This window comes from Erigeron canadensis, chromosome 7, assembly GCF_010389155.1.
Source record: "Erigeron canadensis isolate Cc75 chromosome 7, C_canadensis_v1, whole genome shotgun sequence".
Lineage (NCBI taxonomy): Eukaryota > Viridiplantae > Streptophyta > Magnoliopsida > Asterales > Asteraceae > Erigeron > Erigeron canadensis.
The window spans coordinates 13,270,634-13,289,641 of record NC_057767.1 but is presented as its reverse complement, the minus strand read 5'-3'; the positions used below and the strand labels follow the sequence as shown (position 1 = coordinate 13,289,641).

The 19,008-nt window shown below is 33.3% G+C and overlaps 1 protein-coding gene across 2 annotated transcripts; it reads right to left on the bottom strand.

Moving 5' to 3' along the window:
• Window positions 1–11,513: 11,513 nt before the first annotated feature.
• On the bottom strand, window positions 11,514–17,257 carry LOC122607028 (NAP1-related protein 1-like). Of its 2 annotated transcripts, none has more exons than XM_043779947.1 (10): window positions 17,056–17,255; window positions 16,238–16,360; window positions 16,113–16,163; window positions 15,951–16,022; window positions 15,714–15,827; window positions 14,827–14,897; window positions 14,671–14,731; window positions 14,529–14,585; window positions 14,391–14,435; window positions 11,514–11,842 (listed from the first exon to the last, which is right to left on the bottom strand). In XM_043779947.1, the coding sequence occupies exons 1-10, from the start codon at window positions 17,185–17,187 to the stop codon at window positions 11,771–11,773; spliced, it is 798 nt and encodes a 265-aa protein (XP_043635882.1). In that variant the 5' UTR covers window positions 17,188–17,255; the 3' UTR covers window positions 11,514–11,770. The 2 variants fall into 2 exon arrangements, with proteins under 2 accessions (XP_043635882.1, XP_043635883.1); XM_043779948.1 differs by lacking the exon at window positions 11,514–11,842 and adding an exon at window positions 12,790–12,974 and having other exon boundaries at window positions 17,056–17,257.
• Between the last annotated feature and the right edge of the window lie 1,751 nt (window positions 17,258–19,008).

Below are 19,008 nucleotides of genomic sequence, written 5' to 3'. Positions count from 1 at the left end.
GTTGCCTTTTGCTGATTAATGAGTAATTAATCAACCCAAGGAGATGCACAAGGCTTGTGGTTCGTCTAGGAGGTCACACGAAGGAACAAATAACCTTAATTCGTGTCTATTCCAAAAGATTCACCAACGATTAACCTAATTCCGTAGATTAGGTCTTGTATTTATACTACTTGTGTATTGGATCGTGTGGGCTTCGGCCTTAATTGAGTATTAAGCCCGATTAAAGCAACCAATCGATCTCCCTTGTGCTGACGTCAGCACGAGGTCAGTTCTTCATGCTGATGACGTTAGCACGAGGTTCGACCCTTTGGTGCTTTGTTTGACTTCGTTTGGCTCGTACATAACATCCAATCATCGTTTAAGTGTTCTACGACACTTATAAACCTTGTTTCTATGTTCTTGTACCTGCAAAACAATATATAACACACAAACACAATACAAAACATAAACAGATATAATATTGAAGTTCAAACGTAATCATTAAATATCAACACAAGTTCTTATTTAAATGATTACAAACATAGTTCTTAAAATATAAACGATAATCAAATCTATGTTGCAATTGTCACAACGAATCTGCATCTACAAGGCCATATTACTAGGCGTCCAAATACGAGGCAGACACGGGAATACAAAGCTAACACCAAAAATACGAGGCCGACACAATTACGAGGCTAAACTCCAAATACGATGCTACACTTAATTTACGATGTCGACTTAAAATACGAGGTTGAGTCCAAAATTACGAGGTCGTATTTACTGAAAGATTTATTTTGACTCAAAATCTTAAATAGTCAACTCACGAGTGTTACAGTAATAAGACTTTTTAGCTTGCATATAGTTAGACATTAATAATAATCTAATCTTTATAACAATGTAAACCCGTGTATCTGACACGGGTCTAAAATCTAGTAGATAATAAAAAGAAATTATTCTAAAAAACCTTTATAGTCAATTATTATTATATTATTAGAAAACGTAATAGTTTTTGTTCATAGATATTTAAAAATATAAAAAAAAAAAAACAAAAAGTAAATGAATTTATAAAATATTAATAATCATGATAAATTATTATATTGAATTTCATATTAAAGTAACAATATTATTATACATATGTTATTCGATTTTCATTGAAGTAAAAGTATAAATGTTGTGTAATAAATAGTGTAAAATCGGATGGTTATTCTATTATAGTGGCATTTAAAAGGTATTATGAATGTAATTATATATATATATATATATATATAAATTAAATATTATTGAATTAAACTACAAATCTGATAGTACCCAGGAATCCGTGAGGATAAGTTAATGACTGATGTGACTAATTTATACCCATTACCCACATCATTATTGGCCATATATTTATAAGTTTTAAGTTGTTTTTGTGTGCATTTGGCGCGTTTATGGTGTTTGTTAGTGGTTTCAAGCTCTAAACAGGTTACGCGTTCACTTGTTGCATATTTGGAAGACTTATTGGCCTAGAAGTGATCCATGATGTTGAGAGTTAGTTCGAGTAGAAAAGAAGTTGTAATTTTGAATTTAAAAGTTGAAAACAAAGAAATCAAGCAATCAAGTTGACTGCGACGCAGTGGGCAATGTCACCAAGCCACTGCGCGCAGTGGTCATCCATGCTCGAGGAAGTTTTTGACCAGTGATATTTGGCTGCGACGCAGTGGAAGATTACACATGTCCACTACGCCACAGTGGTCATCAGGTCTAGAAGGTTTTTGATCAGAGAATTTGGGTTGCGACGCAGTGGCTGGTTCCTCGTATCACTGCGCCGCAGTTGTTCGGAAAACAGCGATCAAGTGAAAATGCTATGACTGCGAGTGCAATAGGGTCACTGCGCCGCAGACATCTATATTGTACGAGGAGTTTTGACGGTGAATTTGGACTGCGCCGCAATGGGGAGCATCACGAACCCACTGCGCCGCAGTGGGAGGTCGGTCAACAAAAGTCAATGGCCGACTTAAACATCAGATTTTGGAGGGGTATAAATAGAAAACCCTAGGTCGAATTTCAGTGATCCAAAATCCTTTCTAGGAGCTGCTCTATCAGGATTCTTCCTTCTCCAATCAAGTGAAACACTTAGGCGGACTCATCGAAGATATTACGGGCACCCATCTAGATCGTATCTACTTTTTGTCTAGCATTTTATTTTCTTCAAACAATTGGTACATCATGTTTCTCATCTATTTTATTCATTATTGTGAATTGATCATGAGTGGCTAACTGTTTAATCATCCACCTTGATGAAACTAGACGGATAATGTGATTGCTATATTTTTAATTCAAAAGGGTTTATTTGAGTATCGTTGTTCTGTGATATTGATGATATTAATTCTTTTCATTAATTAATTTCGATATTGGTTGCATATGATTCTTCGTTGGTGGTACCAGTTGAATGTGTATGTGATTTTAAAACGGTTACTTGTCTATAAGTAATTATTACTAGTTCATGGTATGATAGTGAATATCATTTTAAGAAAAGATTAATTTTGTCAACGTGATTGATATCGGTTGGTGGTACCACGTTAGTGTCACATAAGTTCAATTAATAATTTGATAGTCAATAAAACTGATTGTTAGAAGAATTGTCTTAGTTTTGGTGGTACCGGCTTGGGTAATTCGACTAGTAGTTAGGTGATTCGATAATTTGTTCACGGTTGGTGGTACCACGTGAGTAGCTTAATCTTGTTACGATTATCTTTTAAACTCTGGAGAATTTGTTCTTCATCAAATGCAATCACATTTGAAGTCAAGGGAAGTCAAGGTGGATGACTTTTAATTATATTGTCTGAACTGTTCTTTTAAATTTATGCAATCATTTTACAAACCAATTTATTTAATTGTCAAAAGGATATTTGAAGCAACACCCGTTTTTCAAACCATTTTACAAGCAACTAATCATTTCACAGTCCCTGAGAACGAACTCAGACTTACCTCTTAACTAACTTACAAACGATCGGGTCCACTGCCCGTGAGTGCGTAGTAGTGAGTTTTTGGGTAGTTTTAGTTTATAAATTTAAAGCTCGATTTTGCACATCAATGACATAAATCGTCCCTGTGGTATATCTAAATAGTCACCTTTTGTCCTTTAAAATCAAAAACCTCAAGGACAGTCCTTTATAGGAAGATAAGGTTCATGTTTGGTCCTTTGACTATTTGACTGTCAACTTCTCTCAGTTAAACCCCTCATGTGCTTCCCACGTGAGGGGTATTCTAGTCATTTCCACTCTAAAGGACGATACGTGACTATTTATGTAAACCACAAGGACAATTTATGTCATTAACTTTTTACAAAAGCCTGATATTTTTTTATCTTTTTGTTTCATTTACTTAAAACCTAGATATTTTAAAATTAAATACATATATACACATACATAAACACAATAATACATATATCTCTATTTGAAGATCAATCTATCTAATTTCATTTATCCATTCAAATGAAATGGTTGCCATTAATCAAGGGCAGAGAACACAACAAAAAAAAAGAATGAATGTAGATGGGATACCACCACTTTTCTGCCAACCACTGCTGGGCTTTTTCAGGCCATCAGACCGTCGAATCTTTCAGACCATCTTCTGTATATATATATATACACACACATATATCTAAATGGTAACGATGGAGATGGGGAGGTCGGCGTTATGGTGATCGGATTTTATAGATATAGGTAAAGATTTGGATTTAAATATCGATCGGGGGTGAGGTGCGGTGGTCGGATTAGATATATATGGATCCGGATATAAATGGTGACAACAAATTTTATAGATTTAGATCAGGCCAGCGGTGTGGTGCCCGACGGATATGCGAGCACAACAACATGTGGGTCTCCGTTTACGGTTGCCAGATATGGTGTGGAGGGTCGAGTAGGGGGTGACGTTGGTGATGGTGATGAATGGGTCTGACGGAGTTGGTTATGAGCAAGGCTGACGGCAGCGGTGAATTGTGAGGTGCTGATGGTTTTTGGTGATGTGGTGATTAGCGGTGGAGGTAGTGTGGGTCTTATATGGCATGCGGTTTTTCGGAAACTCCAAAAACACTTTCAGGAAAAGGTACAAACTGTAGCTTAGAGAGAGAGAGAGAGAGAGAGAGAGAGAGAGAGAGAATGATAGAGAGAGGGTGACAGATTGAGATATATGAAAATTTTAGAGATATATGTATAGATTTATACTTAGTTAGAGATTGATGTACATGTATAGATATATCCATGTATATGTATAAGAAGATGTGTTATAAAGGTTTAAAGGGATCTTGGAAAAGAAGAAGATGATTTTTTTTTTTTCTGTTATTATTAAAAGAATTAATTACACTTTTTGGTTTTTGTAAAGAGTTATAAATCGTCCTTGTGGTTTACCTAAAGAGTCACGTATCATCTTTTAGAGTGGAAATGACTAAAATGCCCCTCACGTGGAGGCACGTGAGGGGTTTAACGGAGAGAAGTTGACGGTCAAATAGTCAAGGGACCAAACGTGAACCTTATTCTCCTATAAAAAACTGTCCTTGAGTTTTTTGATTTTAAATGACGAAAGGTGACTATTTAGGTAAATCACAGGGACGATTTATGTCATTAACTCCCACAAAACTAAAAAATTACAAAATAGTAGACCCAATTCGAGATGGGTTCATATCCGATTCTTCGTACCACAACACTAGATAACTTAATAAGATAGAGCAAAAGATGAAATACAAGAATTATAATGTAAATTCTGAGGCAATTTTTAGAAATGTTTTCTTCATTTTTTTCGCACTAATAACCCTCTAAAACTTATCCAACTTCACATGTTGATTTTTTTGGGTCAAAAGTTACGGCCCCATTTAGGTAGGGTTTTAACAATAAATATCGTTTGAAAATTGACTTGTCCTTAAGTCTAATGGAAAAAAAATCGATTTCGGCCCTTCCGATTTCAATTGGAGTGATATTTGAAGATGACCACGGTTCCTTGACATCCTCATGGGTCACCAGGGTAAAAGAAAGCGTCAAAAACACCTCTGAAATCTTTGTATAAAAAGGGTGTTCCATATTTCAAATCTTGGGTTGATGTCGTCATCCTTTATCGGTTGTCTCCTTATTGACAACATTTATGAAGGAACATTGAAGTTCATCCTCGGTTTTGGAGTTATAAACTCGGGCATGGGGTGTTTCATATCTGCGAGCCTTAATTTTTTTAACAACCTCCTTCAAACATGCAATACTTATGCCTAATCCTGCTTCATTGGCGGATAGTTAAACATGAACGTGTTTCCCGACTAGAGCCAGATGATTTAAGACTCGAAATCCCGCAAAAAGTTACTGATTTCTATCCTGAAAACCAAAAGATTGCAAGATAGTAGACCCATTTCGAGATGGATTTTTTTTTTTTTTGAACGTTATTCGAGATGGATTAATTCCATACAAGAACACTTATCTAATAAAAATATAAGACAGACAGAAAAAACTGAAAAACATAGATTATATAATTAATGAAGTTTTTTGGAAGTTCTTCTCTTATATTTTAGCACCAATAACCCATTAAAACTTCTAGTTAATTCCACTCTCAATCAATGATGAGTTGGTGTAGTGGTTTGGAGTTTCCCTGGTGACCTTTAGGTCTCAGGTTTGAATCGTCACTCCACCAACTTTGAGATATAGGTAGTCCTTATATGAGGGCTTGATGAGCGTCCATTTTGTGATAAAAACCCCTAGTGAAAGGCTTTATTTCTATGCCTAAATGAGTCAATATTCCGGAACTATTGGTACTTAATGAAATGTATGTTTATGTAGGTTCACGGAAGATGCAAGAAAGGGTAAATGGCATCAAGTGACTCAAGAAGGAAGCCTATGAAGATTACAAGACACAAGGAAGTGATTCGAAGCTGAACGAAGATGCGAGAGGTGCAGCAGGAGCCACCAGTGCCACTGGCAAGAAGCACGCCGCTGGTACACCACCAGCGCCGTTGGCCCAGTAAAGCCCAGAACCAAGGCCGCTGGTCAGTCCAGTACAGCAACCGACTCTGAACACTATATAAGTCAAACTAACCCTCAAAACCCAAAAGAGAAAGCCGATTCAGCAGCCCTAACCGCCCAGCAACACCCCTAGGTCGATCTTGCATATTTCCAGAAGGTTTTGGAGCCTCTAACGCCTTCCGATCTTCATCCTCGGTCTAGATCTAGCTTTTCTATTTTTCTTATTTTGTTTGAACTATGTCTTTCATATTTTCAGACTTTGTTATTCCATTAATAATGCTAGGCTAAGGGCTAAATACTTGTTTGGAATCGATGTGATCATGTAGACGTTTACTATTTTATTGTGTTTGTTAAGTTACTGTTGGAGTGTGATTTTATTGTTCATCGTAGATCCATGTTTACTAGTAATTCATATTGCTATTGGTTTTATATCTAAACATGTTGATTTAATTCTGATGATTGTCTATGGTATACACTAGGATTAACATGCTAGGACAGAAAACGACTAGTCGGTCTTTAACTAGGAGTAACAAGTGATTCACTTGTAACCGAGGGATCCAGAACCATAGTAAATAGGATGAATTGAACATGATGCTTAACAATGTCAGACGCGATCCTTTGACTTGGAAACGAGCACAGTGGTCACCGGAGGGAATTAAATCTAGTCATGGCTTAAGAGCTGGGTAACTAAAAGATGAACTAGTAACACAAACTTTAGGTCATGTAATGCTTAAACAATGAATCTAACGAGAATTTGTTTATAGAGTAGTGTGAGTCTAGGGACAGCACTAGTAACTTAGGCGAGGTGAATCTAACGAGAATCTGAGCCGCGATTAAGTTTCCAACAGTCTAACAAACCAGTAGAATAAGTATTTGGTCGTACCATGAGATCTGAGATATCCAAACAAGTATTTTAATTTAATTACTGTTATTAGCTTTTCTTTCTTATTTTCAGATTAAGCCTGTCGCTTAAGAAGCGGTTGTGGCTAAGATTTACTTTTTAGTTGTTAATTAGTTAAAATAGGAAATCGTGACAAACCTCCAACCATTAGAATTACACATAGGCTTAGATTAGGTAGTGCAACGCGTCCATGCGAACGCTCCTGTAGCTTATCACTAGACTATACTACATCAACCGGATTCGCTGCCCATAAGTGTGGTTTTGTTTAAGTTAGTTACTTGTACAACATTATAAATTTAAAGACCCGTAAAACAAACGCACATCAGGGCTTGGCTTGGGTATACTTAGGTTCAAGTCTGAGGGGGCAGGGTTTACCCCTATTAATCGTCATGCCTTCGGGAGGAATGGTAGGGGGTTTTCCCCCATTGGGTATTTGAAATAGGCATTTCTACTTCGAGGGAGCTCTCTAGCACGGACCCGGTTAAGACAATGTATGTTAGACCTCTCGCTGTTAAATCGCGACACGAAATTTTAAGTGAAATTCACCATTAAAAAAAAAAAAAGTCTAACCCTCACATGATAGGTTAAATGGGTCAAAATTTTGGGGACCATTTAACTAGAATTCGTATCGAAATCATTTAAAACCAATTTTCATATAAAGTTTGAAATTAAATCAATTACAGTAGAAACATAAGCAAAATAATGTAATGTTTTAATAATAATATTTTATGTTTTTTATGCAACATATTACTCATCTTGTACTTAACTTTTTCTTTGTTGCATATAGAATACATAAAAGTTATCAAAATTGAAACAAACTAGTCATATCAACACAATACTCAATATCAATTTGACAAATCATTTTAAGGAACTTTTTCCACATTTCTTATATATTCTCAATCACGTTTTGTATGGCCAAAATCCACATCACCTTGGACTTGTATATATAGTGGACGAGGAAATCGTTAACACTTGCTTAAAGCAAAATAGTTTGATTTGTGTGGAACCACTAACATCATGTGTATGTGTTTCACTTCCAGCATGTTATATCTTTACTAATAAATAAAAGGATTAACTAAAAGTTTTAAATTTTAAAATTTTAAAATAAAAGTTTTTACTATACAACATGGAATAAAAAAAATACTAGTGTTTTTTTTAAAAGGTATTAATGCACCTTAATGAAAACCGTTAAGGCTTCGTTTAACAAAACTTAAATAAAATTACTATACCGTTTTCACATTACAATGAATTAGATTTGGGTTGATATATATGGTTACAAACAGCTTAAATTTAAGACTTATTCATTAACTTTGACTTTTATGTTATGGCATTATTAGAGCTAACTTATATCCGATATATCGAAATCATTTACGAGTAGGCTTTTTATAATATGAATGGGAAGGATTTTGGCTTTTATAGTATCAAAGGATTTTGGCTTTTCTAATATCTTTACTAATCTCAATCTTTATCGTACTAATTGTTAGAGGTTACAAGTTCAAACATTATCAAATGCGAGTGAAGAAACTAAATCTTGTTTATCCCGTGTGTAAAAATGTTGACTTACTAGTTATGAGTTATAGGAAAAATTTCATGAATAGACAAATTTTGTAGAATATAAACACCTATAAAATTAATTCCATATTTGTTCAAGCATTTTTTACCATCTACCTTTAATATTAAAAAATCATGGTAACCAATACAATCAAGGGATGTGGCAAGATAGTACACTTACATATGTTATATTAATTTACATATCTAAGGGGTGTTTGACCTAGCTTTTTTTTTCAAAAGCTTTTAGCTTTTTTGGCTTTTTCCTTACAAATAAGCTATTTTAGTGTTTGTATTAGCTTTTATGGCTTATGCTTTTTGGCTTATATAAGCCAATTTTAAGAAACCTTCCCGCCAAAGCTTTTGTAACAAAAGCCTTAAACTATGTAATAAAAGCTATAAGCTAATCTAAACATTAGAGTAAAGCTTATAAACTTATATAGCATAAGCAAGAAGTTGCTTACAAAATAGAAGCATAAGCCAAAAAGTAAAAGCTAGGCCAAACACCCCTACTCTTTTGCAAATCTAAACCATCCATCTATATCTTTGCCATCTCTTATGTAGTTATGTATATTTAAATCATCATCTCTTTCAAAAGTATACCATCATTTTCTATCTTGTTAGTTGTTTTCCATGGTCCTCCATCAATGACAAAATAAAATTTGTAGGTGTAATCGTTTTTATACCATCATTCGTGGGGGTAACTAGTATAACAACTATTATATAGTAGCCGGTTGTTTTTGAGAACCACAAGTAGCGCTAAGATGCCAATTTAGTTCAGTGAAATTGTTCATATTAAATTTTTTAAAGCTATTGAATTTAGATGACAATTCCGTCGTCGAAATTGCTTTTATGAAATTGGGCTTCGAGGACCGATGTAAGGATTTCCTAGTAAAAAATTCATGTGCTAAAGTTCCATATATCATCCAAACAACACACCAAGTTCTATTTGGTAAAATATACGAGATGAAACATATTCGGTTGGCCATACAACACACATAGTGTTAGTGCCAACAATATAAGGAGAACAAAGATATAATTTTTTAAGATATATGAAAATAATTTTTTATCTTGATTTTATTGGTTACTTGTATTTTTTACTAATTAAGGTACGTAGTAATAAATGTAAGATCAAATGTGAAAATAATTTTGTAGGTGCATATTCTAAAATACACCTCAAAATTAGACTATATATGTAATTTTTCCTGAGCTATGTACGATGTACGCCAGAAGGTTCTCTTCCATTCACCATTTATATATATCATGTTGTTTTCACCAGATCCGCACAAGAAAACCCCTCACGCAATATCTATCAAGAGGAAAGACCCCTAATAGCACAAAGGCACGATAACATATTAGTATCGAACTTGAGTCTTCCCAAATCCAAGCCCCCAAGAAAGAACTTCTTTACCATATACTATTACATAACAAAAAAATCTCTCTCATATTTTATGAAATTTTGAGATATGAGAATTTAAGTATATAAAAAAATAGCCCTTAGGGTTGTCAGTAAAAACTAATTTGGTGCATTAAAATTTGTACCTTGTTGTTAGAAAAATTAGGGGGCAGTTTTTAATATATAATGTACAAGTTTTTAAACATGTAATATGTTGTTAGTGAAGGGCTGTCATCATTTTCCAAAAAAATAAATCTCTCTCATCTTTAATGAAAACCAAATAAATCAGGTCGGCTTCGGGGTTTTTTAATGAAAAAGTTACATATATAGTCATATGTTATAGTGTGTATTTTTTTAGACCCGTATAAAAAAAAATTATCCAGTTAGTCGATGAATTTTTACTATTTAACTACTCGTATATAGTAAGAAACAAAAGCATGCAATAGTATCAAGCCAAGTGTCAATGATGCTTGTACTTGTAACATTATGATTTGTCACATATATTATATAAAGACATAATTTGCAGGTACAAAATGGTGACAATAGGAGGATCGTTAATTGTCATATGCTTTGTTAAATATACCCCATAAGAGTATAAACATAATGGTTTTTAGTTTTTCATTGGTATCACAATTTGCTGCAGCAACATGGATGATATTGTGGATCTTTAAGAAATTCATAGTATTGAGGGTATTTAAGATTTGTTACATATAAATTTTACTTCTTGTATAAACTTTTTATGTTAAGACAATTATTAGATATTCTAACTAAAACACATTTTTAGGCGCTTGGTATCCTGACCATTATTTTGGCAACCCGATTAGATTATTAATGACAGGGGGGCGTTTTTTACTTTATCATATATACCATTATAGACATGGGGGCCTACACTTTTTGGTTGGGATACCAAAAAGTGTGATTGGAATACTAGGGGTGCATTTTTATTGGATGTATATTTTTTGATATGTTATATTAAATTATTTGAACAATACTTTAACTTCTGTAATCATATCAATTTCGATTTCAACTTCATATCAAACCCATCCAATAGTTTTCTTTTATAAAATTTATTTTAATCAAAAGGTCATGATTTTTTTAACTTAGACTCTAACTTGACTCAAGTTGGTATCACAACTTAAAGGAATCCTCATCCTATTTTGAGAAGAAGATACAAGTCAATAAGGACAAGCTTTGGAGACCATTAATACCTTGGCTTAATTTTTTTGATTTTTTATTTTTCCTAAGTAAGTTTGGTGATAAGGATTCAATGACCATAGAGAGAAGACCATAGAGAGAAGAAATTTGTAAGTGACTAAAATAGGATGTATACTTCAAAATCCAAAATATGATCATATATGTAATTTTTCCTTTTGCAAAAGCTAGGAGAAAAACCTCCAACAAATAAAACTGGTCTTTGTTTGACCTAAAACCAAATTCAAAACGGTTCTAGTAGGTCAAAGCCAGTATTAACCTCGTTGACCAAAAACCAGTTAGATTTGAGGCTGCGTTTGTTAAACCCAATTTTTTGCCCACCTCTAGATGCATTAAGTCAGTCTCCATGACCCTTTATCACATATACCATTTAACAACTTTTTAGTGTTGCATCATGTTCATCATCATCAACACAACCAAAAACAAGTGACTCATCATATTCTTGACCATAGTAATATGTGATTTAGATTATGTCAGATTCTCAAAGGCCAATAGAACATGAGTCAAATAGTTGACTTCAGCAAAGATAAACCAAACATTTTTAGACTGGACGCTAGCTACTACTCTCATTTTTGCTTCGTTCACAGCAGGATTAAGTTGCAATACATTGTACCATAATACCCGCAAATAAACTATAGATCTATCAACTAATAAACATCCGCCATTCCAACCACATAGTAATAAGGAAACATCTAGAAACCCCCTAAAGATGAAAACTTTTTAACTGTTATAATTAAGCACTTTACACAGACCAATTCAGTTCCCTTCGTCCTCACCATCGTCTTCTTGATCCTCTTCGTCATCTTCGGAGTCATCTGTGCCATTTTCCTGTTAATGACCAAATGAAAACTATTTAGGAATGGATAAAGTACATGGAAATTCAATTGTCATCGAGATGTATGCAAAAACATTTTATTCTCGAGAAAACAACTAAATTTGAAGTGCCTTTCGCTCCGCTCTTTTTTTACTTAATAGACTTAATAATTAAGAACTTAATAAATTCAGTAAAATTTCATGTTTTTTTTTACTTAATAAACAGGGGAAAAATCTATAAAAAGGTAAACCTATTTACACAAATTTCCTATTACAGGTAATCTATTTTGTTTTCGCCTATTTAAAAGACCCTATTTTCAACTTTTTCCTAATAAAGGGTATCTCGTTAGTTTTTGACAGACGACGCCCGTTAAGTGGGTATGTACCAAATTACAAATTTCGTCCATGATCATATCATCATCATCATCATCATCATCACAGAACTACCTTGTATCAGTTCTTGATACACTTTCAACCAAAATCACGAAAAATCAAGCCACTTAATATAAATATAAACAATAAAGGTTACAACCAACAATTAACCACATCACAAAACAATAAAAATAGTACCTTTATCTTAAAAATACAAATTAAAACTCAAAAAAAATAATGATCAAACAGATTTTTCAAGATCTAAGCCATCCTATAATCATATATTCGAAAAAAGTTGATAACTAAATTGTTGGAAGACAGAGGAAGAACCTCCCTTAGGTTGCCAACCCCTTTTCCGGCCAACATCCGATCATCCAGCCGTCGGATCGTTCAAAACAATATCCTTTTTTTCGTTTTTTAATCTTTTATCACCACATACGCAACCTAAAGATGTGGCCGGGATTCGCAGGGAGGAGGTGGCCGGAGATTTGCAGCGGTGATGAGACTAATACAGATACATATACACGAGGATATGTATAGATCTAATTCTGGGTTATTGGCATTGAAGATAACCAAACAAAAAAAATGGACTATGAAAGATTTGGATGAATAGAAACATAAAGGGGAAAGTAGCCAACGTGGAACCAACAAGTCAAAAAACGAATTACATGGACTAAAACAACAATATGGTATTTTTAAACCCTTCAACAGCTGGTGTTCATCACAATCTAATGACGTGGCTTCGGTGCATTTAACAGGCGTTGTCTGTCAAAAACTAACAAGATACCCTTTATTAGGAAATTTTTGAAAATAGGGTCCTTTAAATAGACGAAAACAAAATAGGTTACCTTTAATAGAAAATTTGTGTAAATAGGTTACTTTTTTATGGTTTTTTCCCAATAAACAAAAATAACCGTCAATTACCTATTTTTTACTTAATACATCCCGACATTATTTATACATTCAGTTACTTAATACATTCAGCACTTAATGACTAAAAAAAAGTTACTTAATACATTCAGCACTTAATGACTAAAAAAAAGAACGGCCCCTAACACTCTTTTAGCTAATAATCCATGAGAAACGCTCTATACATGATCTTTGAACAACAAACTATTGTGTTCCTTATCTAATCATGTATGTCAAATGATAAGTTTCTAAATAATCAAAAGATAAAACAAAGCAATTTAAGATGCGTTTGGTTGCAAAAAACATCCTCTGTTTTCCATTTTTATTTTCCATGAAAACATGGAAAACAGAGAACACGTTCTAATCTTAGTTTTCCTAAAATGTTTTCCAAGAAAACAGAAAACAATGTTTTCCACTTTTCTATGGAAAACTTGAAACATCTTTTTCTTGTTTTCCATTTTCATTTTCCATTCCCCTCCTTTCCCCTCGCATCTCTAACATAATTTCTAGTTTTCTAATTAGAACGTGTTTTCAAAATTTTTATTTGTTTTTTAGAAAATAAAAACCTTTCTTATTTTCTAAAAAATTAGAAATGAAAAATTTGAAAACATTTTCTGCAACCAAACGCACCCTGGCCTTAATTACTTACTTTCTGAACCAACTCAAAAGAGACCCTAATCTCACAATATGCATCTCCTACCCTGCACAATGGCAGTTCATCTTTGTACATGCTCTTCAATAGCGAAGGAAGTGACTAAATCTTAAAATTTATGATTGCTTATTCGCTATTAATGTCGTGGCAACTATGATGCTTCAACTGCAATATAACTCTCGTATTTTGATGTTCAAGTATTTATTTAATAAAATATGATAGGTAGTAAAGTACTTTCATTAAAGGTCTAGTGTGCATGAGGAATAGGCCAGCGCTTTCTGACCTATATTTCCTAATGTCCTATTAAGTTTTAAACCAAGTTTAGATCTCTAGATAAAAGCATTGGACTTGAGATAACTCGCTGTTCAATTTTATTATCAAGAATTAAAACAGAATGATCCAACTGATTTGTGTTATTACAACTTTAAACAGCATAACCACATACCCTTATCTCCTACTATCCATTTAAATACAATTCATTATTCAGATACTGTCTGCAAGGACATGATAACTTTAAAAGTTTTAATAAATGTGTTTTTGGTGCTACTGATCCAATTGAGTTCACATCAAGGATAACGGTCGATACTGGAAAAGAAACGATAATGAAAAAATGAAAATAAAAAGACATACCTCTTCATCTCCTTCCTCGCCACCAAACTCCTCTTCATCAGCTTCCTATAATAAATTATTTAACAAGCAACCAATAAACAAGAAGTTCAAATAAATCATTAAACACAAAGGGGTAGTAAGGAGGAGACAAAGGATTACATTGTTGAAATATGTAAGAGGGTTCGTCCATAAATCCTCCCTAATTATTTCTGCAACCTGTAAAAGAACAAAAACAAAATTGATTAAAACAGAAAAATTAAAGAACTTCATACTCGATCAATTGATAAAAAAACGATCATACTTCATCGTGAATTTCATCCATATCATCTTTCTGTTGACTTCCACTGAACCAGCTAAAGAAGCTGATCAAGACATCCAAGAAAGCACTTAACTGAAGCATGAAACAAGGTGGCAGCACCATAAACCTATATATAAAAAGCTCATAAATAATAATAACCTGTCATCCTCATGACACCGCTTGTTTCCTTTCTTCTCATGATCATGTCCACAAACCCCATTAGGAATACCCTTTAGAAATAACAAAACTAACAAAGTCAGACCCAAGATACACTATATAACTGTCAATAAGTACTAGAAATGGAAAAAAAGCAGCCCAGAAAGGTTGAGTAACTAGTCAAAACTGTCCATCTTTGTACGGCTCATAAAGCGGAGTTGACCAGAACACTTATGGCGCGTTTGGTTGCGGAAAACACCCATTGTTTTCCATTTTGTTTCAAAGAAAACATGGAAACATAAAACGCGTTATAATCATAGTTTTCCAAAGAAATTTTCCAAAAAACAGACTGGTTTCCACTTTTCAATGGAAAAATTGAAAACATCTTTTTATTGTTTTCCGTTTCCATTTTCCATCTCCCCCTCCCCCTACATCTCTTAAATGTTTTCTAGTTTTCTAAAATGAACAGGAAAAATAGCATTTTCTGATTAGAATGCGTTATCATAATTTCAATTTGCTTTCTAGATATGGAAAACCCCTCTCAATTCCAAGTAAATTAGAAATGGAAAACTAGAAAAAATTTTCACAACCAAACAAGCCCGCTATGTCCCCGACGTTTTAGACTTTATAATAGCTAGTGTCAAATATTAAAAAAGTTTACATTGATCAAATCGTGATGAAGCTTTATGAATTAAATCACAGGAGACTTAAGCACTGAAGTATTAAACAGTTTACGTTACACCTATTTGTTTTTTGAGTTATTTCTATTCCACATATTTGAAACATTAGACATAAAACATAACCCACAATGCCCCATGCATAATCAAAGTAAACAGAAAAAATTATACAACTCTAATAAGCAAGTAGAGATACAAGGGGTAAGATGTTACCATGCCCTCTTTCCACTTTATTGAAGTAGCTGTAACTTTTGTAGTACCCTCATCAAGAAAGGTAAAAGTCTTTGTGAGTTTTAAATCTTCAAAATACGGGTTGGGGCTGAAATTCTGAAAAGTATTAAGAATGCATTACAGTTATTCATGTGACAAAAAAAATCAAACTTCAAAAGACTGTATATCGTAATCCAAAAAAAAATTAAAACAGCAAATTAATATTTTTCTAGTACTCACAAAGGAGATCGAGTAGCCCAATTTCACATCTTTAAAATCTTCCACTTCCAAGGATGTTAAATGTTTGAAGATCTAAAAGCAACAATTGAAACAAGATGATAACTTGACACTTTTTTTAATCGTCTAGTACATAAATCACACTAAAAGAGTTGAAATTCCAACCTTTTGGTCTTCTTCAGTCAATAGATCGGAGAGAACTGGGTGACTCAAGAACTGCAAGAACAAATACATGTTAGATAAGAAAATTCATTAGAGCTTTGACTTGTCATAAATAAGAAATCACTCACAGCCGTCAGCCAAAAATCAGGAATTGATTTGATAACTTCACTCCGCTTATCGTAAACTGGCTTCCGAACCACATTGTATCTTTGTTCCACTTCCAACACTTTATCACTTGCTTCCTCATTAATCTGAATCAAATTCACAGTATACGTATAAATGAACACATTATAATTTCATATAAAGCCTAATAACCGATAAAATTAAAGACTCAAGCACTTCGTCAACTACCACATTCGACTTAATTGAATGTGTCTAAGTGTCATTCAACAATTATGAACACAAAAGCAATTTTTATTATAACTCAGACTTCAAAGTCATTCAAAGATCAGTAATGCATACAACTTGGTTACCACATACACATTCAAAAAATTATAACCATCTCTACTTATGCTCAGAGTACTCAGACCATGTTAACAAGACTTAAAGCGGAGAGCTCTACATCAAATATCAACATTCTAAACAAACAAAAAAAATTGATTTGAACTATATTTAAATAACATAGATAAACTCGGTATATCTAAAGACCCATATCTAAAAGCCCAAACTAATATTAATTACAAAAAAGTCATAAAGATGAAATCTTTTTAGTAAAACCTAAAAAACAACTATATTTCTAGCCGACCCAGATCCACAATACATAATTTACACAAAGTAAAGACATTTAAAATTCAAAAAAATAAATAAATTCCTAATTGTAACAAATGGTCATAAGTCATAACACTTAACACATAAAAACATAATATACAAGATCTTTTTCAAATTAGAAAATCTGGGTAATGAAAAGCACAAGATAAATATTAAATAAAGATAAAAAAGATTAAACCTTTTCAAGTTCATCTTGGACTTCTTGGAGTTTTTCAATGGACAAAACAAGCTCACTGTCAATTTGCTCTGCGTTTTCTTCATCTTCAACTTTCTCTGGGATCTTGGGTTTCTTTCCTTTATCAGCCACCATTTTGCCTTTAGAGAAAAACGGAGAGATTGTGTGTGATTTAAGACAGGAAAGTGGGTTGTGGGAAAGAATAGGGTTTTGGAAATGAAAAATAGGGTTTTGGGTGTGGGTGAGATTATTATCCTCTGCTTTGAGGGTGTAGATGCGTTACCCAATGACTTCGTGTTTGTATTTTATTTTTTAACCTTTTTTTTCTTCTTTTCTAAACGGCCTAGTTGAAAAATAAAATGGAAATTGCAGTAATATAAAAATTAACTTACATAAAATTAAAATTTTATCTTTATATTTAAAATCCACCCTAAACTTAATAGTAATTGTAAAGTTAACTTACACACCGTCAAGTCCTTGAGCTTTAACTCACTGTTTGAATAATCATCTCTCTTTGCAGTAGGTTTTGTGTTAAAGTCTTGAAGAGGATATATGAATTAAGTCCCTTTATGAGGACTTGACTTGGGTATACTCAGGTTCAAGTCTGAGAGAGCAGAGTTTACCCCTATTAATCGTCGTGTCTTCGAGCAGATTAGTAGAGGTTTTTCTCCCATCAAGTATTTGAAATAGACATTTCTACTTTGAGGGAGCTCTCCAGTGCGGGCGCGGTTAAGACAACGTATGCTAGACCTCCGTTGTCGAATCACGACTAGAAGCTTCCAACGAGATTCACCTTTCAAAAAAAAAAAAAAATTACACCGTCAAGTTCTATTTAACAAAAACCAAACAAAATTATTTACAAATTTTATGTTACTTGTTAGTATAATATAGTAATACTCCGTAGTAATTTACTATGAATACGTTTTAAGTATGCAAGACTCAAAGAATGAGAGACTAAAGGCGAATATAATCTGAATCTGATGTGTTGTCTTTTGTGTCAACATGTTCGTGATTCTCACAAACATTTTTTCTTGGATGTAACTTTTCTTCTCAAGGAATGGGCTGGATTAAAACAATTATGTGGAATGGAACATATTTCAACGGAATGGGAAGATATTGTTGTTTCGCTAATCCCCATTGCAAAGCAAAGTTCGGCTAAAAGCGTCATTGGTAGACTGGTTGTGGTGGCCACCTCTTATGTTATATGGCAGGAAAGAAATGCGCGTCTATTTTCTAATAAATTAAGAACAGCTCCACAAGTGCATCAAATAATCATACATACGTGAGACTGAAGATAGCTACACTAAAGTTTAAGCAGGGCATTCAATGTGTCGAGTTACTTGATAAATGGAGGATCTCTTCGATCTTCTATATGTAGAACGCACCATCAATATAAGGCGGAAGAAGTAGTACAGGAAAAGAGCATGAGATTACAATGAAGCTGCTTTAATTGTATTAGTTTATTTGCTCTTGTAATCACTTATTATAGCTTCTTATTGTTTACTTGGATAGATTACATATACATGATTTGTCATGTACTGTATATGAATTAATATGGTATTTTGCCATTTTACGTATTAACGTTTCAATGTTATAATATTGATCAGGATAATCTTTTACCCAAAAGACTAAATACGCTTTATGTGAAGTTTGATCAAGTACCTCACAAAGTGAAACACTTTTGTGAAAAGTCACTTACCAATCCTTGTAAAAAGGGGTGCATGTTGGCTTATACTATCATTAAATGACGACGATAATCTCCGATAAAAAATAACCGATAACAATTTTTATTAGGTTGTTAAAATGCATAATTTGTCAAGTTTTACATAATCATATTCTTACACTTGCTTTCATAATCCTCCATCTACCTTTTTACTTATTTTGTTTCCATTTATTAAACTTCATTTTTCAATTTTATTTTTTCCACCAACCCTCTATAAGACATAATATATTATA